At 45.0% G+C, this 23,361-nt stretch overlaps 1 protein-coding gene across 1 annotated transcript in view; it reads right to left on the bottom strand.

Moving 5' to 3' along the window:
- Window positions 1–23,361, bottom strand: part of ZCCHC14 (zinc finger CCHC-type containing 14) — a 198,245-nt gene that overhangs the window by 49,733 nt on the left and 125,151 nt on the right. The window contains exon 8 of the mRNA XM_030204564.1: window positions 12,625–12,886. Within this exon, the coding sequence (XP_030060424.1) occupies window positions 12,625–12,886 (262 nt within the window). The remainder of the gene's footprint in view (window positions 1–12,624; window positions 12,887–23,361) is intronic.

Genomic DNA, 23,361 nt, shown 5'->3' on the forward strand with positions numbered 1-23,361 from the left:
ACCTGCACTCCAGACGAAGCACCACCGTCCGACATCAGCACTAGTGGAGGTCTCGGTACCACCGACGCCGACGCAGCCTTCCGATGTCTCAGCCCCGACGATGCAGAGGGTCGATGCCTCGATGCAATCGATACCGTCGCGGCCGAGGGCGGAGGTCTTGACGCTGTTGACGTCGACGCACTCGATACTCCCGGTGCCGATGCCGACGAAGAGCCCGAGAACAAAACGTTCCACTGGGCCAATCTCGCTACCTGAGTCCTTTTCTGTAAAAGGGCGCAAAGACTACAGGCCTGCGGGTGGTGCCCAGCCCCCAGACACTGAAGACACGACGCGTGCCTATCAGTGAGCGAGATTACCCGGGCGCACTGGGTGCACTTCTTGAAGCCGCTGGGAGACTTCGATGACATGGGCGGAAAAATCACGCCGGCGAAATCAAAACTCGTAATTGCGGTAAGGCACCAAAAAGATGGGGAGAAAAAAACTCGACCCGAGGCCTCAAAGGGGCCTACCCCGAAAACGAAAGAAAACTTATCGGGGCAAAAACTAGAAATACGGGGAAGGGAAAAAGACCAAAAGGCCCTTCTCCGAAATCCCTTTTTTTTTTTTTAAAAGGTGAACAAGTCAAAAGACGTGCGAGGGTCAACTTATGGGGCGCGAACAGCGCAAACACGACCGTACCGAGCGCGGACAAAAGAAGACTGACGAGCACGAGCCGGTTCGGGCGGGAAGACGGCCGCGCATGTGTGGTGCGCATGGGCGCGCGAGGACTAGCAAAGGCCTTTGCTAGTGAAATTTCCGATTGGAGGGGCTGCCGTGGACGTCACCCATCAGTGAGAACAAGCAGCCTGCTTGTCCTCGGAGAATTAGGCACTTTAATGTCACCTACAGGCTAAAAAGGTGGTTTCATGGATTGAGTCAGGACCAAAATAACGTCCCATGGAACTGGTAGTTTTTTGACTGGAGGTTGTGTACACCATAGCTCCTTTATAAATTTGAAAGCCAATGCATGAATCAAAATAATTGCTAATTTCCATACAAAACTGAAATCCTAGTACACACTCAGGTAGACTTTCACTGAGAGTTTCAGACCTGATGAAAAATAGAAAATACTGACATAGGGAACTCAACTTTCTCTTGAGACACCAGAGAGAATCTTTTACATCTGAAGTTGAAAGACGATCTTGTATATTTAGAAGATCCTAGGAAACTATTTCCCTGTCAACTGAAGACACTAGGGAGCATTCAACATTCATGCAGTGAGGGTCAGCAAATGACAAGTGGAAAATCCTTCAAGGATCTGTACATAAAAACATAATAGCCATACTGGGTCAGATCAATGGTTCATCTAGCCCAGTATCCAGCTTCTAACAGTGGCCAATCCAGGTCACAAGTACCTGACAGAAACCCAATTAGCAGCAACATTCCATGCTATCAATCCTGCGGCAAGCAGTGGCTTCCTTCCCCCCATGTCCATCTCAATAACAGACTATAGACTTTTCCTCCACGAACTTGTCCAAACCTTTTTTAAACCCAGCTATACTAACTGCTACTACATCCTCCAGCAGCGAGTTCCAGAGCTTAACTATTATTTGAATGAAAAAATATTTCCTCCTATTTGTTTAAAAAGTATTTTTATGTAATTTCATTGAGTGTCCTCTGGTGTTTGTACTTTTTGAAAGAGAAAAAAAATTGATTCACTTCCATCTGTTCTACACCACTCAGGATTTTATAAATCTCAATCATATCCCCCCTCAGTCGTCTCTTTTCCAAGCTGAAGAGCCCTAAGCTCTTTAGCCTTTCCTCATATGGGAGAAGTTCCATCCCCTTTATCATTTTGGTTGCTCTTCTTTGAGGTTTTTATTTTTTAAAATTCTGCTATATGTTTTTTGAGATACGGCGACTAGAATTGAACACAATACTCAAGGTGAGGTTGCACCATCGAGTGATACAGAGGCATTATAATATTCCTGGTCTTACTTTGCATCCCTTTCTTAATAATTCCTAGCATCCCGTTTGTTTTTCTGGCTGCTGCTGCACACTGGACAGAAAGTTTCAGCTCATTGTCTACAATGACACATAGATCTTTTTCTTGAGTGCCGACTCCTAAGGTGTTTGGAAAACAGGATACTGGGCTAGATGGACCACTGGTCTGACCCAGTATGGCTACTCTTATATTCTTATGTAACAGGGCTCATTTTCAAAACACTTGGACTTACGAAGTTCCATAGGTTACTATAAAATTTTGTAAGTCCAAGTGCTTTGAAAATATGCCTCTATGTAACTTTGTAAGCCTAAGTGCTTTGAAAATACACCTCTATATGTCTCTCCTCTCCCTGTAAGTTTGTCAAGGGGCTCCTGCCACCTATTCCTGCTGCTGCTGTGCTACTTCTTTAGGCTCATATAGCCCAGTGCCCCCACCATTTCTACCTCCTGTGGGATATAATAGAGGGAATATTATTTTACATTTTTTTAATGTTTCAACGTTTTTATTGATGATGAAATAAATATGGTATAACATACCATAAAATATAAAACTTCAACAGTACAATGGAACTTCACATATAATTATTGAACGGACCATCATCAAATTTTTATATACTTCCCCCCACCTCCTCCCTACCCACTCTTCCACCTTCCCTCCCCCCTTACTTCTGTGTGTGCCAACCAATATTGGGGATAGTGGGTTTAAACATTCAGACCATGTGTACTGCCAAGGCAACTCACAATAGATTAAGGAGCAAACTTCGCCCCCGTGGACCAAGTCCTTGTATATATCGGCCCCATACTGACATGAACTGTTTTTCCCTTTTCGGGGCTCCCTTCGCCTCTCTGGCTTCCCAGGTGGCCAACTCATGTATCTGGTTCCTCCAGTGCCAATACACCGGTGGATCCGGATCTATCCACTTCTGTAGAATAGTCTTTACCCCAGATGAGAAAGAATCAGGACTGATACTCTGTCCTGAACTGATACTGTGGCCCACATTCTCCACTAAACCTCTTTCCTTTCTTTCTTTTTTTTTAGGTTGCTTAGCTGGAAAAGGAGAGTTCTACAGGAAACAGGGGAGAGGTGAAGGGAGGGAAGAAGTAAATTCTCAGGCACCAGAGACAGGGATTTGAAGACCTTCAGATTTGACTCTGCAGACTCAAGCCACCCGCACATCTCAACTGGGGACCAGTTGACCAACTAGACCGGGAGCAAATCACTCAGAACCAGAGGCTGAGAAGTGTGCTGGAGACAGAAAATATTGAGGAGCTGGCGTGGATGCCAAGAGATATATGTCTCAGCTCAGTTTTCAGTTCTCTATCTCCATCTGCTGGTTGATAGACACAACTATCCCACAGATTGTGGAACAGTGGGAAGCTACGCAATAGACGTTTACAGAAATGGAATTTATTGTTTACTTTGTGCTATAATTGTTGCATGAAGGATTTCTGTCAATTTTTGTGGTTCCAGTAAAAATATTTAAAAATAAAAATATGTTATTACTTCGTCATGTTGTTATGATGTTGACCTGATCTTCAGTTTAATGCAGTGTTTTTTTTTTTTTTTAAATGTTTATTTATATTTATTGTACTTACACATATCGCACAGAAATAATTGTAAACAAACATTATCGCCATTTCCCTCTGCAATATCAACATTGGTATTTGTTTTGTTTCCATTACTCTGTATTCCCCTTATATATCCTTTACCCCCTCCCCCTCCCTCTACCCCCCTCCTCCCACTTAGTTAATTGGCAAGGCAGGGTCCGGCTGCGCCGACCACTCAATATATGAGTCCCATATTCGATGATACACTAACAGGCGGCCTTGTCGCATCGCCGTTAGCTTAGACATTAGGTGAATGTAGTCCAGTTTCCTTATAACAGTTCTGAGTCCCGGCAAAGTTTGTTGTTTCCATGCCGCTGCCAACACCAACTTACCAGCCACCAATATCTGGGTGGCCAGCTGATACACATATTTTTTGGACCCCTGGGGTCGCACATGCAGAAGGCAAAAGTCCATTGTCATAGGAAAGTCTGATTTTGTTATGCTTATAATCAACCTCACCACTCCCGTCCAGTATTGTTGAGCATGAGGACAGGCCCACCATATGTGCGCCATATCTCCTAACATTTCACATTGACGCCAACAGAGAGCCGACCCCCCTTTAAACATTTTAGCTAATCTCTGTGGTGTGTAATACCAGCTGTACAATATTTTATAGCCATTTTCTACAAGAGCATTGGAAATTGACACCTTAAGCAATGAAACAAACACTTGTTCCCATACTGAGTATTCATAAGAGACCCCCAGTATTGTTTCCCATTTATGTGTATAGTATAAAATTGGCTGTGTTTGTAGTAAAAGCGCTTTGTATAGCCTAGAGATTCCCCCTCTACCCCCTCCACCAGCCATAGCCCTCTCTAATTGCGTTTCTTCCAAACTCAACTCTTCCTTTGCTCGCCTCAAAATGTAGTCCCTTAGTTGGCTATATTGAAATGCATTAGACGTTGGGATTCCATATTCCTCTTGCACTTCTGCAAAGGTTAATATTTCCCCTTCCTCCCACATCTGTCCCAACTCCCTTAAGCCTCCCCGCTCCCAGTTCCTATAACGCGAATCCAAAGATCCCGGTGTGCATAACGTATTGCGGTATGTAAAAAATGTGTGCGTCCTCGAAAAAATCTACTACGAATGTTACTCCAAGTTGTGAGCGGACATCGAACAATCGGCGGCACTTCCTTTATTATCTCTCTGATCTCTCGTTCAGATAGCCAAGGGATAACCCACAAGGGGTGCGAGCCGCACCAGGTCTGCTCCATAGCCTTCCAAGCCTTCCCACCTCCCTGCAACCACTCTGCTAAAATGCGAAGGTGAGCCGCCTGATAGTAAAGCAAAAATGAGGGCACCCCCATACCCACACGTACTCTCGGCTGATGCATCACTGACCGACGCACCCTTGGCGGCTTCCTTTTCCATATGAAGGAGAAGACTCTGCCCTGCAACCTCTTAAGAAACTTGTCAGGTAGAGAAATAGGAAGCGCCATAAACAAGTAGAGCAGTTTCGGCAACAGGATCATTTTAATCGCATTTATCCGACCCATCCATGATATTGTTAGGCCCTCCCATCTCTCCATTTCCAAAAAAAGTTCCCGCACCCTTACAGGGAAATTGGCCGCATATAGATCTTCCATTCTCTTTGTAATATTCACCCCTAAGTATTTGATACTTCTGGGGGCCCACTTAAAGGGGAAGGTGGCTCGCAACCTTGCTGCTTGGTCCACTGGGATGGAGATGTTCAATATCTCGGATTTCTCCATGTTAACCTTAAATCCAGCCACCCAGCCAAAGTCCCGCAATGCCTCCCCTATAATTGGAAGTGATGCACTGGGATTTGTCAGAGTGAGGAGGATATCGTCCGCAAATAAGAGTACCCGAGTTTCAGTGGTTCCCATCCTCAGTCCTCGTACGTCTGGATGTGATCTAATGTAAGCCGCCAAAGGCTCCACAACCAAGGCAAAAAGGAGTGGTGATAAGGCACATCCCTGTCTCGTCCCCCGCCGCAACAAGAATGGTATGGACTGGCTCCCGTTGACCCTAACCGAGGCCGTGGGCACTCGATATAAGAGATATATCCAATGCATGAACCCTTCTGGAATACCCACCCTCTTCAGGGTTGCAAACAAAAAAGGCCAATGCACCCTGTCAAACGCCTTTTCTGCGTCTAATGACAGGATACATAACGGCTGTTGTTTTATATGTGCGAATTGAATAAGGTGAAGTGCCCTGCGAATATTATCAAATGTTTGGCGCGCCCGCACGAACCCTGCTTGATCTTCGTGAACTAGTTGCGGTAGATATTGCTGCAGACGGGATGCTAGGATCGCAGTAAAGATTTTGTAGTCCACCCCCAGAAGAGAGATTGGCCTGTAGGAGCCGCACAGCTGTGGGTCTTTGCCTGGTTTGGGTAGGACTATAATGTTCGCCTGGTGCCAGGTTTCTGGAAGGGACCTCCGTTCTCCCAAATCATTAAACACCTTCAGCAGCAGAGGAGCCACCAGAGACCCAAAAGTCTTGTAAAACTTATTTGTAAATCCATCAGGTCCTGGTGCTTTGCTGGGTGCTAGGTCCTTTATTGCCTGTAAGACCTCTTCTAGCTCAATTGGCCTGGAAAGTCTATGCTGGGCACTCTCTGCAAGTATGGGCATTACATTCCTATCCAGGAAGGCCTCGATCTCAACTTCCTCTGGACTAATGTCTGGAGTATAGAGTTTTTCATAAAAGCTCCTAAAAGCTTCTTGTATGGCCTGAGGATCGGTTATGCGGTCCCCCCTATCATTTCTCAGCTGAGTGACATGCGCTTTTTTTGTTTGCTGTTTTAATTTGTGCGCCAACACCCTACTGGCCTTGTTGCCAAACTCAAAATGGGTCTGGCGAATCCTCTGCAGTTGCTCAGAGAGGTCCGCCAGTTGGAGCTCCCTGATCTCTTGCCTTAATTTATGCGCTTGGTCTAGCAGAGTTCGTGCTGGGCCTCCCTTGCCCTGTCTGCTTATTAACTTCTCCACCTGTGCCAGTTGCTTGCGCCCTGACTCCTCTGCTCGAGTTCTTTCCCATCGCACATGTGCTTTCAAGGCGATAAAGTGGCCTCTCATCACCGCCTTGAAGCCCTCCCAAACCACCCCTGGGGTCACCTCCCCATTATCATTAAGCTGGATATATTCTTTGATTAACTTCTCAAATTGAAGTACATGGGTCACCTCTGCCAGCAATGCATCATCCAAGCGCCACTGTGGGGCCTCCCTCTTCCCCTCTTGCGTTTGTAAAACAAGGGTGACCGGGCTATGATCTGACCAGGTTCGCGGTACTATGTGTTGATCTTTAACCCTGCCCATCACCACCGCATCCCCCAGCCAAAAATCAATACGGGAGAAGGAGTTATGAACTTGGGAAAAGCATGTGTAATCTCGTTGTGTTGGGTTGGCCTGCCTCCACAGATCACCCAACTGCCACCTTGCTATAAATGTGTGAAGTAGCTCCCGTCCCTGTTTAGCATATTGTATTGATGTAGAGGAGTTATCCAGTTGTGGGTTGGGAGTAACATTAAAGTCTCCTCCCACCAACACGGTTCCCTCCCCATGTGCCAGCAATATCTGATCTAGTCGATGGAAAAATTCCCCATGGTCTGCATTGGGCCCATAAACGTTGACTAAAGTGTAGGTCTGCGTTCCCAATTGGATAACTAATAAGATATAGCGACCTTCCCTATCTCTACTGACCTTTTTAATCTGCCAGGGATGGGAATCATTAAGTGCTACCATGACCCCCCTACTCTTGGTGCCTGAATTGTTCGATGCAAAGTACATATGTGGATACTGGTGATGCCTACATAGCCTCTCATGTTGCTTTTTTAAATGAGTCTCCTGAATCAGGGCTATATCTATTTTTAAGCGGGTCAGCTCTCGAAATAGGAGCTGTCGCTTCATTGGCACATTTAAGCCTCTGACATTCAGGATCGCTAGTGTTATATCTTGCATTCCATCACCTCCCATAGGCGCCCCAAGCCAGTCCAAGTGTAGTCTCCTGCCTTGTCATCTCCTTGTTCCTCTCCTCTTATCCATCTACTCCCCCGCCTCCCCCCCTCCCCCTGATCCTCCCTCCCTTCCACCCCCCTCCCCCTATGTTCATAAAGATTCTCTCTCATGTTTGAAAGAGTATCCCGTAGAGGAAGTACCTCACCCCTCCACTCACCCTCTTAGTGCCACTGAACAACATAACAACTGTTCTCCCGCTATAAATCAACCAAAGCCATTACAAACCGGAACCAAATTGCTCTTGCGAGCCTTAAATTCTGAACTTCCAATGAGCCCAGACCCAACACATGTTAATACATCATTTGTGCCCCCCTTACCCACAGTCATGTAAGTTGGCCAGCCGACTGCTGACGTTGCAATCTCTTCTGTCCCTTGCCCACTCGCTGCCATTTCGAGTGGGATGTCGGAGCTTTATCTCGACTTATTTTCCCCAGAGTCTCCGGCGGGATTTCCTGTTGTATTTCTGGAAGAGCCGCTCTGGCTTCAGCTAGAGACCTTGCTTGGTGCATGCGGCCTTCCTTATAGAATGCTAGGGCAAAGGGATGCTTCCAGCGGTATCGGATTCCAAGCTCCTGCAGCTTTCTTGTTATCGGCTTCAGCTCCGCTCGTCGTTTTAACGTGGCCATTGCCAGGTCCTGGTAGATCTCCACCTGGTGCATATCCCACTTGACGCTTTGTAGGCTTCTGGCCGCCTGGAACACCTTCTCTTTTAACTTGTAGTCCTGAAAGCAGGCTATGATGTCCTTAGGCAAGTTGTTCCGGGCTGGGCCCAGCGTTCTGTGAGAGCGCTCAAGCACGATTGCAGTTGCTTCCACTGGGCTGCCCGCCTCTTTCAATATAGCACTCACCACCTGCTGTACTACTGTCTCACAGTCGCCATAAGCGGGGGTTTCAGGAATACCTCTAAACCGCAAATTGTGCCGCCGACTTCTGTTCTCCAAGTCTTCCATCTTGTCAGCCAACTGTTGCTGGCCCAGGCGGACATCCGCGATCGCTCGATCTAGCGAACCGAGCTCCTCCGTGTGTTCCTCCACTCGGGACTCCATCTCCTCCATCCGATTCCCCAGCTCTCTTATTTCACCGCGGAGATCGGTGCCCAGCGTCTCCAGCTCCGCCCGGACCGCCTTTACATCTGTTCGGATCTCCAATAGCCACTCTTTTAGCTCTGCGAGCGGGTCCGCTGCTGTCCGGTCTGGGTCCTCACCAAAAAGGCAGGGGCTTTGCTGTAGTTCGCCGTCTGAATGCTTGCCGGCTCGTTCGGGCTGATTTTCTAGGCCCGCCACGCGGTTTGCCGTCTTCCCGCCTTTAAAGCCAAATTGGCTGAGTTCCGGTTGCTGACTCATCGTCGCTCGGAGCGCCCCCGGTTCTATAGGTGTTGCGAATCAAAATCGCACCGGGAGGACACGATCCGCGGGAGAACTCACGCTTTTTTTTGCTTAGGTGAGCGGGAGCTAACTGTTTAAGCCTCCATCTTTCTTGGTGACGTCACTTCCTCCCCCAGTTTAATGCAGTGTTTGCTGTAAACTATCTAGAGCTCATGGTACACAAAAAATTATTACTATTACTAAACAGACGCATCTGAGCACAGTTAAAAGGAATAATGGTTTAATACAAAAAAGACAAGGAAAAAAGTGAAAAAAACTGCACTTCTAATAAACACACAAACTATACATAATGAGGAGAGAAAGAAGAGTTATAACAGGAAAATTGTTAAAGGAACAAAAAAAAAAAAAAAAAGACAACAGATTATCCAAATCACTTGCAATATTATGTGACTCCAAATGCCAACACATCACCCCTATCCTAAGTGTTCTCACAAGTTGAACAAGAAACCACATCCGAGACTAATCAGTGCTTTTAACTGGGTGGATACACTCCTTCGCAGCACACTTTACAATATATTTCCTTGGAAGAAGACAGTCATCCCCAAGGCTAGAGCCCAAGGTCGTAGTTGTAAACTCCTCAGGCTCTGCATACTTGGAGATTTTTAGTGCATGAAAAAAGTGACAAATGCTATTAAAAAACAAACAAACCAAAAAAAAAACAGTCAAAAGTATCTCGAGCCAAAAGATTGTTGAATTTCACCACCAGGACGCCCCTATCCTCTACGGATAAGTCAAGAATTTCAGTCAATTCTACAATCTTATAACCCATTTACTTTACAGATCCTGTAACATAAAATGCCTTCATTACCTGAAGCAGAGAAACCAACTCAACTAAGATCTGCAAGCAACACTTTTTCAACATTTCATAAGGTGATATCACAGAGCTATGCAGAAAATTCACAAAATCTTATCTCTAAGGGTTTTCAGCCCTTTCCAACTTAGGCTTCAATAAAGCACTGCCCTTTCCTAAAGCAGCATTAATTTCTTATATTATATACACGCTGTTTACCTCAGCCAGATCCTTACCATGTTCACTCACGCACCTCTCCTTCCAAAAGCATTAAAATTCTCTACTTCACATAATTTAGAGTCATCCAGATATCAATGTCTCCATCCTAGTAAAAAGCTTCCATATGTTCAGCCCCAGAGAGCGTAGTCTGCTTCTTAATAAAAAAGTAATATGAACTAAACGAAAGCCCCGCGAATACTCCAGAGACACATATAGCTCCACCAGGGGACATTCTTTGGGGTGGGGGGGGTGGGGGGAGGGCGGATCCTGGGACTATCAGAGTACAAGTCGTATGGATCACAAGGTGGAGGGGGGAGTTTAGCAGATGGGAATGGGGAGGCAGGGAGGTGGGTGTCAGTAGGGGAAGGGAGGGGAGAAAACTGTTGATGGGAGAAATGTTTTCTTTTTTCTCTTGTTAAAAAATTCTTTCCATTACTTGTGAAGTGTAGTTTGTAGCCTGCATTGTTGGACAATTAACGCAATGGATATGTTTAATGTCTGGATTCCTTCAATAAAAAAGTTGAAACATAAAAAAGCTTCCATACATCTACATTTGCGACTCGCCTAAGAGAAGATAAACAGTCATGGCAGGGGTGGTCAGGGAAACTGGTTTCAAAACTATCCTGAAGATAACTACAAATCTTCCTGGGTAACTAAAGGAGGGCTTAAAACCCCAATGTACATTAGAGACGGACAAGGAGGCAATAACATTGCCAGCAAGTCCTCTTTACACCTAGTGTCCAATATAGATGTTTTCTCCTGTTTATCTCCCTCCTCCTCTCTTTCTTATCCAAGCTACATGCTGTTCACCACCACTCTCTTGACCTTTTTATCTTAAGTTATTCTTGCTCATTACATTCTACAGAATCAGCCCTTGCCAAAGTCTCCAGTACCAACAGCCTTTACTTAACCCTCAACCTTCTTGATCTACTGATCACCTACTTCCTTGATATATTATTCTCACTTGGATTTTGGGGCTCTTGTTTTGCCTTGTTTACTTATCTCTCCCATCATACTTTTAGCATATGCTCTGGTGGTTCCTCTTGTACTGCTATCCTATTATCAGGTTTACCTACTACTACTTATTTCTACAGCACTACTAGACATACACAGCGCTCACAGCACTATACCTCAGGGCTCTATCTTGGGCCTCTTCTCTCTATATATTTATTCTCTTGGAGATCTGATGATCTCACACAGTTTTCAGTACCATTTTTATACTGATGAATCCCAGATCTACCTCTCCGCACCAGAAATTTCACCAAGAATCTAGGCCTAAGTCTCAGCCTTCTTTGTCTGACACTGCTGCAATCGATCCTACACTGCTGTCTGACACTGAATATGGACAAGACTGAGCTTAACTTTCCCCCAACCCACTTCTCTTCCCCCATTCTCTAGTTCTGTGGATAACGCTCATCCTCCCTGTCTCTTTAGCTCATAACCTTGGAGTCATCTTTGACTCCTCTTTTTTTCTCTGCATATATCCAACAGACTGCTAAAACTTATTCTCTCTTTCAACAACAAAATTGTATCTTCCTTTCTGAGCACACTACCAAAACCCTTACCTACATTCTCATTACTTCTCACGTACATTACTGCAACTTGCTCCTCACAAGCCTCCCACTAAACCATTTCTCTCCTTCAATCTGTTCAAAATTCTGCAGTATGACTTATCTTCCACCAGTATCGCTACATTCACAACTCTTCTCCTCAAGTCACTTCACTGGCTCCTTATCCGTTTCCAAATACAATTCAAAGTCCTCTTTCTGACAAGTGCATTCTTTCTATTGCTCCTCAGTATCTCTGCTCTCTTATCTCTCCCTGCATTGTGCTCATCAGATAACTCACTCTATCTGTACCCTTCTCCTCCACTGCCAACTCCAGACTCCATTCCTTCCATCTTGCTGTGCCAATAAGCCAGGCTGGAACAGACTTCCTGAGTCGGCATGTCATGCTCCATCTATGGCCCTATTTAAATCCAACATAAAAGCCTACCTTTTTGAGGCTGCTTTTAACTCTTAATCCTTATTTACCTGTTCAACACCCACATTGTTTTAATCATTCCTATAATGTAATTCCCTAACCCCTTATTTATCCGGTTTGTCTGTGTTAAATAGACTGTAAGCTCTGTCGAGCAGAGACAGTCTCTTAAATGTTTGCGTACAGTGCTGTGCACTTCTAGTAGTGCTATAAAATTAGTTGTAGCAATGTCCAGGAGACAAAAAGGTATGAAGAAAGACCGATGGAACTTGTGAGATGATAGCTGTGAGTGAAGTCTGTTCAGAAAAAAAAAATCTTTTAGGTTTTTTTGAGCTCAGAGTGCTTTTTTACATTGCATCAGATGAGGTCACCACACTTATATGCTGCTTAACTTTGCTGGTCAGTTATATTTATTCTATTTCATATAAGTTTGTTTACAAAGGAAAATTTACAGCTGCCTGCTGTCCATTACAACTATCCTGTAGGAATGCAAATACCTACTTATCCTCTAGAGGGCTCCCAAGATTACTGACTACATTAATTTTATATCTATACAGGATCTAGCAATCATTCTATTCTACCTTTAACCACTTCTGACTAGTCTGACTGGCTTTGAGAATGAATTAGCTGAAAAAGCAACAAGAACCTTTTATTCACATAAACGCCAATAGCTTACCTTCTTCATTGACAGCTGACTAAAGACTGTGTAGTACTTGTGCAAACGCAGTTTCCTGAGCCACTCCAAAATTTCTTGCTGCTCTTGAGTTTGAGGACTCTGAAGATTGGAAGACATTAGTATGGCAGGTGGTGTGTCCATCTGGGGACGGCAGGGCAGGGAAGAGCTGGAACTTCCTGAATGAGGGCACAGAACCGAAGCACCAGAATGATGTGGGGTGCTGCTCTGGGAAGACTGAATGCTAGCCACTCCACAAATAGGCCTAAAAATGGAACAAAAACAGGCCTGTATATATCTCAAACTATTTTTCTGTGGATTCAATGTGTTTTTTTGTACAATACTATAAAACACTTGGACTTTCCTGATTAGGTGCGAAATAAAAGTTTTCTTAATTACACAACCAAACATGAATCTAAATTACAATGAGGATCATTCAAAGCTACGTTTATACATAAAATCAGTGCTTTTTTTGTGTCGGTACGCAACAGTACGGCGTACCGGCACCTTTTTTTTGCCCTGCACTTCCTCTCAGTCACCCAGGGGCGTGGTGTGCTGGAGCCAGCTCGCAAGAGCTCTTGCGAGCCGGTTGTTGTGGCAGGTGAGCCGGCGGTGAGGTAAGCATGGCAGGAGGGCGCCACAAGCCATGCTTACCTCATCTCCCGTGCTCTGGGGGGGTTTAAATCGTCGTTGTTGATCATTTACCTCCGCAGCAGCCGCAGTGAAAGGCCATCTCTAGCCTTCCCTTCGTTTCCAGTCAGTGTCCCGCCTTCTTCTGATGTCATTTCCTCTTTCCGCCAAGGCGGGAAACGAAGGGAAGGCTAGAGACGGCCTTTCACTGCGGCTGCTGTGACGGAGGCAGGGGACTTCGCTGGGTGGGTATGGGTGGATGGAGGGGAGCAGGGGAGCCAAGGGAATCGCTGGGTGGGTATGGGTGGCTGGAGGGGGGACTGGGGAGCCAAGGGAATCGCTGGGTAGGTATGGATGCCTGGAGGGGGGGGGCAGGGGAGCCAAGGGAATCGCTGGGTGGGTATGGATGCCTGGAGGGGGACAGGGGAGCCAAGGGAATCTCTGGGTGGGTATGGATGGCTGGAGGGGGGGCAGGGGAGAGAAGAGAATTGCAGGACATGGATAGTGGGGAGGGAAGAGTGAGGAATGAGATGAGATGAGGGAAAAGGAAGAGAGGAGAAAAACTGCACATGGATGAAGAAAATAGGTAGAAGCTGGATCCAGTGGACAGCTTTTACTTACAGATGTAGGACAAGAAATGAAGAAGAAAGGCAGAAAGTAAAGAAATAAATGGAAAGGAAGCCCTGGAAACGGAGTTAAGGGAACAGATAGAGAGCAGCAGAATCAGAGACTGGGACCAATATGGAAAGAAAAACAAAGTCACCAGACAACAAAAGTAGAAAAAAATCATTTTATTTTCATTTTAGTGTTTGGAATATGTCCAATTTGAGAACTTACATCTGCTGTCTTATTTTGCACTGGGTATACTAGAGCTGTAACAACTTAAAGAAATGATTTATAATGAAAGAAAATCATGTTATTTTGTTCTCCTATACTAATATAATATTTTCAATGATGTTTGTTTATATGCGGCATAGCTGGTATAAGGGGTGTGGCTAATGTGGGTTTGGCTATCATAGGGGTGGAGCCATATGTGGTGACCCCACCCATAATGAGTACTGGCACCTTTTTTTTCTACAAAAAAAGCACTGCATAAAACTAATGAATTCCTGTTTAATTTAAACTGTCCATGCTAGAAACTGATGCTCATTGATACAGATCAGGTGCTGAGGTTCTCTGGTGCTGTGATCATCCTGCGATTACTCTCCTGCAGTAGCAGGCTTCTCTTATAACTGTACTTTTAAAAAGAGCAGGAAGAGAGTGGTGGATCAATTTATTTTTCAATCAAACTTATTTTTTAAAGTAGGTGGCAGGGTCTTTTTAACATCTGGCCCTCTAAAGTTCTCTAGCAGCAACAACTTGTTATCTGCTCCTCCAGTGAGCACACAGTACAGCACAGCACTTAAGAATTAGACATAATCTGGAGACAACAAACAAAAATCTACTAAAATTATAGACTAATAGAAAGGAATCTTGTAGACAATAGTTAGTGTTTTTCTTATTAAGTTACCAGGAAAATGAGCATTTTCATATCTGGGCAGTTTTTTATAGGCTCCCCTTGGACTGAAGAACATAAGAACAGCCATACTGGGTCAGACCAATGGTGTCACGTTCGTGACCGTTTCCTTGTCTGTGCTCACCTCGCCCCCTGGTGGCTGCTATGAACTGTCACCCATTCCAGACTTCAGCCAAGTCCGGTCCGGTCTGGATCTTCTTTTTGTGCCTGAACAGCACCCGTAGTTGCCTTGTGATTCCTGCAGCTCAACTTCAGCAGCTGATGGGCTTTATTAATCACCTGGAAACTTCTGTTTGCGCCTTTGCATCGTCTAAGGTCCCTGGCTTGTTGGTACTTTGGTGCACTTCTGCCTAGTCTGGTTTCTTGTTTGTGTTTCTTGTCCAGTTCTAGTTAGTCTGTGTGTAGTTTAGCTTAGGTTTATTGCTTATTTTCCTAGTCTTGTTTCTGGTCTGTCTTCCTGGTCTAGTTTCTGTTTGTGTTCTTGCTTAGTGGCTGCTCTGCAGCTTTCAGTCCTGTCTCTCTTCTGTCAGTGTTTGTACCCTGTTTCAGTTCCTGTCCTTTAGCTTGTCCTTTTCCTGCTTTGTGTAGTATTGTCTGTCTGAGTCCTAGTCCAGTTTCCTGCCTTGCTGCCCCATGTATATTCCTTTCCCCTCTGACCCTCAGTCCCTGTTCAGCCTAGTTGGTATCCAGTTCCTGCCCTGTCCGGTAAGTCCTGCCGGCCGCCTGCACCCAGGGGCTCAACTCCTGAGGAACGGCGGTCAAGTGCAGGTGAAGTCTAGCTGTTCCTGTCAGAGTTCTGCCTTGTCTCTGGTGTGGGGTGGTTTTGCCTGACACTGCTGTTCCACAGCAGTGGCCCAAGAACTCACGAACCTAGTTTCTGCCTTCAAAACCTAACAAATGGTCCATCAGGCCCAGTATCCTGTTTCCTACAGTGGCCAAACAAGTATCTGGTAGAAACCCAAAAAGTAGCAACATTCCAGAATCCCAGAAAGTATCAACATTCCATGCTACCAATCCCAAGGCAAGCAGTGGCTTCCTCATCTGTCTCAATAGCAGACTGTGGAATTTTCCTCCAGGAACTTGTCCAAACCTTTTTTACAACCAGGTACACTAACCATTGTTACATCCTCCGGGTAAAGAGTTACAGTTTAACTATTCGTTGAGTGAAAAAATGTTTCCTCTTATTGCTACCAATCTTGATTAGGACTATAGTGCCATAGCCTTTCATTTTCAAGTATCCAGAGATTTCCCCCCCTCTTTTCATTGAAAGATGATTTTAAGTCCAATAAGCAAATATAAGCATTTATCTTTTACTATTGTGTTAACTGGACAACACAGTATTTTCACAAACTCCTTGCTTATTTTAAGCCTCTCTTCTAGTTGCACTGCTAATCTCCTTCAGAAGGGGCCATAAACTGCAGCACTGTTCAGAACCTGGAAAGCATATAACCCAGGTCTGATCCTTAAGCAATGTTTGAGGCTCTCATTCTCCTGAGGCTATGAAAGAAAAATGATGCTTAAGTTTGTTATGTGACCTTCAAGAGAAAAAAGGGGTGGGGGACTGAAGCTGCTCAACAGGAAGGAGCTCCAATTACCACAGATCTGGATACAGAACAAACATAAATTAATACTACAGAGATGCAAACCAGTCCTAGGAGATTTTGCAGTATAATGAAGTATAAAAAAAGGCTGAAGAGAAATAAGTGCATATTTTAAATATTTGAACCAGCATTGAGTAAACTTAAACTTCTTTGGTACAATACACATTTTTGGAACTCCATATATGGTTTGGGGTAAGTAAAAGTTGCGAATCTGTAATATATGTTCTCTGTAGACAGCAGGCTTAACCAGACACACAGATGGGTGATATCACTAGCCAGCACCAGAGCAGCCCTCTCAGAAGTAGTATAATATTTATTTATTGGGATTTATTAACCGCCTTTATGAAGACATTCACCCAAGGTGGTGTACAGCAGTGCAGTTTAATATAAACTTACAATTGTGTTAACAGCATAACAGTAGTAAACTAACCAAGTATAAACAAATACAATAAATGAGGTAAACTTGAAAACAGTAAATTGAAACCTAATAATAGACCTACCGTGAAACGGTATCAAAAATATATACCTTTAACAGCACTGGAATTCAAATACCAGAAATATATTACAATATTAGCATAATACTAATGATACACCTAATTAGCATGAATTAGAACATTCAACATGATGCTAATGATTTTCTGCAATATAGCTTACCAAGTGCAGATATACGATGGGAACAAGATGCGTGGTACAGAGTCAGTTGGGATAATTAGATGGTTTGCTAAACTCAAGGCAAAGTTCTTTGTATAGTTAAGCAAGAGATAAGGAACTGATCTAAGCTACAGTATGTGTAGCAAGCTAGTCCAGATGCTGAATGAGTGTATAGTCAGTCATCCTATGTATTAAAGGCTTGGGAGAAGAGACAGGCTTTCAACCTGCTTCCTGAAGTAGAGGGAGTCTCGAATTGTATGTAGCCTACCTGGGAATAAATTCCAGAGCATAGGGGCTACTCCTGCGAAGGCTCGCTGGTGGGTATCTTTTGACGAGGGTACAGATAGAGATGGAAAACATGAAAAAAGATCTGAGGAAGCTAGAAGAATGGTCTAAGGTTTGGCAATTAAAATTCAATGCGAAGAAATGCAAAGTGATGCACTTAGGGAATAGAAATCCACGGGAGACGTATGTGTTAGGGGGGAGAGTCTGATAGGTACGGGCGGAGAAAGGGATCTTGGGGTGATAGTATCTGAGGATTTGAAGGCGACGAAACAGTGTGACAAGGCGGTGGCCGTGGCTAGAAGGTTGTTAGGCTGTATAGAGAGAGGTGTGACCAGCAGAAGAAAGGGGGTGTTGATGCCCCTGTATAAGTCGTTGGTGAGGCCCCACCTGGAGTATTGTGTTCAGTTTTGGAGGCCATATCTTGTTAAGGATGTAAAAAGAATTGAAGCGGTGCAAAGAAAAGCTACGAGAATGGTATGGGATTTGCGTTACAAGACGTATGAGGAGAGACTTGCTGAACTAAACATGTATACTCTGGAGGAAAGGAGAAACAGGGGTGATATGATACAGACGTTCAAATATTTGAAAGGTATTAATCCGCAAACGAACCTTTTCCGGAGATGGGAAGGTGGTAGAACGAGAAGACATGAAATGAGATTGAAGGGGGGCAGACTCAAGAAAAATGTCAGGAAGTATTTTTTCACAGAGAGAGTAGTGGATGCTTGGAATGCCCTCCCGCGGGAGGTGGTGGAAATGAAAACGGTAACGGAATTCAAACATGCGTGGGATAAGCATAAAGGAATCCTGTGCCGAAGGAATGGATCCTCAGGAGCTTAGTCAGGATCGGGAGGCGGGGCTGGTGGTTGGGAGGCGGGGATAGTGCTGGACAGACTTGTACGGTCTGTGCCAGGGCCGGTGGTGGGCAGCGGGACTGGTGGTTGGGAGGCGGGGATAGTGCTGGACAGACTTGTACGGTCTGTGCCGGAGCCGGGGTTGGGAGGCGGGGCTGGTGGTTGGGAGGTGGGGATGGTGCTGGGCAGACTTGTGCGGTCTGTGCCGGAGCCGGTGGTTGGGAGGAGGGGCGGGTGGTTGGGAGGCGGGGATAGTGCGGGGCAGACTTATACGGTCTGTGCCCTGAAGGGCACAGGTACAAATCAAAGTAGGGTATACACAAAAAGCAGCAAATATGAGTTATCTTGTTGGGCAGACTGGATGGACCGTGCAGGTCTTTTTCTGCCGTCATCTACTATGTTACTCAGAGCTGTGGGTAGATCTGGTTCAATGGGTATGAGTACAGTGCACTCCATTTAAGTGCACGTCGGATAAGCGCATGCTCTGTTTAACTGCATGCCATACTTCGGTCCCGTATTTGGCACCATCAATTTCTATGGGGACAAACTTCGGTTTAGCGCACCACTGATAAGTGCAAGATTCGCTTATATGCATGGTATAAGACTGCTCCTCTGCAGGAAAGACTCCACATAAGCGCTTGCGTGGAATATGAAAGCCAATTGGCACGTGACAAAGGGGCGATAAATTTGAAATCTCATTGGTTAACTACCACAGGCAGAATAAGCGAAAGAAAGTTGTTAAGAGTGTACACTGGCGTTGTCATTGTCTGCGCAACTAAGACTAACACTGGCTGAATGAATAAAAAGTGCTTAAAAAATTAGAAAACAAAAAGTCAAGCATCTATTGCTAAAGAATATGGTGTCAATCCCAGTCAAATTTTACATATCTTGAAGCAGAAAGATCAGCTTCTGGAAGACTGGCAAAACAATACAAATCCACACAGGAAACGTAAATGGGCGGGGAAAAGCTGAGGATGTAGAAGATGCTCTTCTTTGGTGGTTTTCTCAAGTCAGGAGCAGAAAGTTTCCTGTCAGTGGTCCACTGCTTATGGAGAAAGCTAATCAGCTAGCTGAAAGTCTTGGACAAACTGAATTCAAAGTCACTGTTGGATGGTTGGAAAGATGGAAGGAGAGGAACATAAAATTCAAGAAACAGTATGGTGAAAAACAAGACGCTGACAACTTTGGTGCTGAAAATTGGGTTGTTTCAGTTCTTTCTACCATCTTGAACGAGTTTGCACCTTGTGACATTTTCAATGCTGATGAAAACGGTCTCTACTGGAAGGCGATTCCTGATGGAACACTTGCATTCAAACAAGCCGAAACTACAGGAAGTAAAACATCGAAGAACCGACTGATGATCCTCCTTTGCTGCAATATGGATGGGAGTGAGAAGTTGGAACCCCTCGTCATTGGAAAGAGCAAACAGCCCCTTTGCTTCAAGAAAGTTAAGCGACTTCCAGTGCCATACGAGGCTAACGCAAATTCATGGATGACTGGGGAAATTTGGAAGCAGTGGCTAAAGAAGTTAGACACTAGAATGCGGGCACAAAAGCATCAGATTTTGTTGCTTTGTGATAATTGTGCTGCACACAGTGATGATGTCTGGCTAACGTCAAGGTGGTCTTCCTGCCACCAAACACTACCTCTCTGAGCCAACCAATGGATCAGGGCATAATAGCCAATTTCAAAAAACATTATCGGACTCTTGTGCTACGTCATCTGATGAGTGTTATGGATGACCAAACTGGCAAGGATAAACGTGCTGCTGAACTGGCTCGTAATCTATCACTGTTGGATTCCCTACATATGCAGAAAGAAGCCTGGAATCATGTTACACAGGCAACCATTGTGAACTGCTACAAGCGGGCAAGCTTTGTTGTGGAGAGGGACAAAACAGATGTAGCTGTTGCAAATGCGTCAGATGAACAGGCTATTGACATCCCAGCCGGTGTTACTGAAGAGGAGTTTCATCACTACGTAGCTGTTGATTACGATCTACAAACAGTTGACGACAGCACGGATGTCGAGATATGCGCCTACACGCAGGCAACGGCCGATAATGAAACAGATGATGAAATAAGCAGCGAGGCACATGCAGACGAAATTCAACAACCTCCTCCTGTCACTTTTGCAAGAGTGCTGGAGAGTCTCAACACCGTGCGGGCCTATCTGGAGGCCACTGGATGTCAGTGCTATAACAGTTTTTACCGTCTGGCAGACGCAGTCCATGAACTCACAGACACAATAGTGTACAGAGGACTATGACTGATTACTTCAAGTAAGCCTAACATCAGTTAACGGAGACTGTATACTGTACGTATAAAAGTACTGTACATATGTTTATCAGATGTCAAGCTTCTTTGGGTCACAACGGTTAAGTGCATGCTCCAGTTAACTGCATGCATTTCTTTGGTCCCAGACCCTTGCACTTAAGCGGATTGCACTATACTTGCACATCATTGCAATGTTCTGAGCTCATGCTGCCTTATCCATATGCAGCATTTTCCTTAGTCCTCTCAGTTAGATCCACGGATCTAAATTCAAAATGGCTGCTGCATGCTCCTGAGGCTACCACTGAAGGTCCTGGCAGCCATTTTGAGATTGGAACTGGCACAGGCAGGAGTGACTTGAGATTGAAACCAGCACGCATAGGAGCAATCACAACATGGCTGCTCTGACCTCCAGTCGCAGTCTCAAGAGACAGCTGTGGAAGTCCCAGAAGCCATTTTGAATGCAGAGCTGGCATGGACAGGAGATTGCTCCTGCCCCAACTAGGTCACTAGACCACCAGAGCTTCTAATGCAGGCCTGGGGAAGGCCTACAGGCAGTAGGAAGGTAGGCTGGGGAGTGGAGGGTGTGGCATGCTTTCAGTCATATCTGTGCAGTGAATTTCAGCTGCAGATTCGGTTTGAGTCAAAACCGAAAAACCCAAGTTTGGTCACCTTCTAGATTTAGGAATGGAATGTAAAAGCATGCTCAGACTGCATTAAGATGAGAAAGATTTGGAACCTGAAGAGGTGCTGAGATACGACCTGCTGAGGAGAACAAAACTTCACTGGTGAATACATTACCTGCTGCAAAATTGCATTCAAACTTGGGAAAAAGACTAGGGGTTAAACAGGCAACTTCAGTGTCTTTTAAATTACTTAAAGATAGTTTAAAGAATAGTCTAGGCATTTAAAGTCTGTTAGAGCTTCATATAAAAGCTGTTTTATAGTATAGTTGAGCATTTAAAGTACATAAGTACATAAGTACATAAGTAGTGCCATACTGGGAAAGACCAAAGGTCCATCTAGCCCAGCATCCTGTCACCGACAGTGGCCAATCCAGGTCAAGGGCACCTGGCACGCGCTCCCCAAACGTAAAAACATTCCAGACAAGTTATACCTAAAAATGCGGAATTTTTCCAAGTCCATTTAATAGCGGTCTATGGACTTGTCCTTTAGGAATCTATCTAACCCCTTTTTAAACTCCGTCAAGCTAACCGCCCGTACCACGTTCTCCGGCAACGAATTCCAGAGTCTAATTACACGTTGGGTGAAGAAAATTTTTCTCCGATTCGTTTTAAATTTACCACACTGTAGCTTCAACTCATGCCCTCTAGTCCTAGTATTTTTGGATAGCGTGAACAGTCGCTTCACATCCACCCGATCCATTCCACTCATTATTTTATACACTTCTATCATATCTCCCCTCAGCCGTCTCTTCTCCAAGCTGAAAAGCCCTAGCCTTCTCAGCCTCTCTTCATAGGAAAGTCGTCCCATCCCCACTATCATTTTCGTCGCCCTTCGCTGCACCTTTTCCAATTCTACTATATCTTTTTTGAGATACGGAGACCAGTACTGAACACAATACTCCAGGTGCGGTCGCACCATGGAGCGATACAACGGCATTATAACATCCGCACACCTGGACTCCATACCCTTCCTAATAACACCCAACATTCTATTCGCTTTCCTAGCCGCAGCAGCACACTGAGCAGAAGGTTTCAGCGTATCATCGACGACGACACCCAGATCCCTTTCTTGATCCGTAACTCCTAACGCGGAACCTTGCAAGACGTAGCTATAATTCGGGTTCCTCTTACCCACATGCATCACTTTGCACTTGTCAACATTGAACTTCATCTGCCACTTGCACGCCCATTCTCCCAGTCTCGCAAGGTCCTCCTGTAATCGTTCACATTCCTCCTGCGACTTGACGACCCTGAATAATTTTGTGTCATCGGCGAATTTAATTACCTCACTAGTTATTCCCATCTCTAGGTCATTTATAAATACATTAAAAAGCAACGGACCCAGCACAGACCCCTGCGGGACCCCACTAACTACCCTCCTCCACTGAGAATACTGGCCACGCAATCCTACTCTCTGCTTCCTATCTTTCAACCAGTTCTTAATCCATAATAATACCCTACCTCCGATTCCATAACTCTGCAATTTCTTCAGGAGTCTTTCGTGCGGCACTTTGTCAAACGCCTTCTGAAAATCCAGATATACAATATCAACCGGCTCCCCATTGTCCACATGTTTGCTTACCCCCTCAAAAAAATGCATTAGATTGGTGAGGCAAGACTTCCCTTCACTAAATCCGTGCTGACTTTGTCTCATCAGTCCATGTTTTTGTATATGCTCTGCAATTTTATTCTTAATAATAGCCTCCACCATCTTGCCCGGCACCGACGTCAGACTCACCGGTCTATAATTTCCCGGATCTCCTCTGGAACCCTTCTTAAAAATCGGAGTAACATTGGCTACCCTCCAGTCTTCCGGTACTACACTCGATTTTAGGGACAGATTGCATATTTCTAACAGTAGCTCCGCAAGTTCATTTTTTAGTTCTATTAATACTCTGGGATGAATACCATCAGGTCCCGGTGATTTACTACTCTTCAGCTTGCTGAACTGACCCATTACATCCTCCAAGGTTACAGAGAATTTGTTTAGTTTCTCCGACTCCCCCGCTTCAAATATTCTTTCCGGCACCGGTGTCCCCCCCAAATCCTCCTCGGTGAAGACCGAAGCAAAGAATTCATTTAATTTCTCCGCTACTGCTTTGTCCTCCTTGATCGCCCCTTTAACACCATTTTCGTCCAGCGGCCCAACCGACTCTTTGGCCGGTTTCCTGCTTTTAATGTATCTAAAAAATGTTTTACTATGTATTTTTGCTTCCAACGCTAATTTCTTCTCAAAGTCCTTTTTTG

Source organism: Microcaecilia unicolor, chromosome 5 (genome assembly GCF_901765095.1).
Source record: "Microcaecilia unicolor chromosome 5, aMicUni1.1, whole genome shotgun sequence".
Lineage (NCBI taxonomy): Eukaryota > Metazoa > Chordata > Amphibia > Gymnophiona > Siphonopidae > Microcaecilia > Microcaecilia unicolor.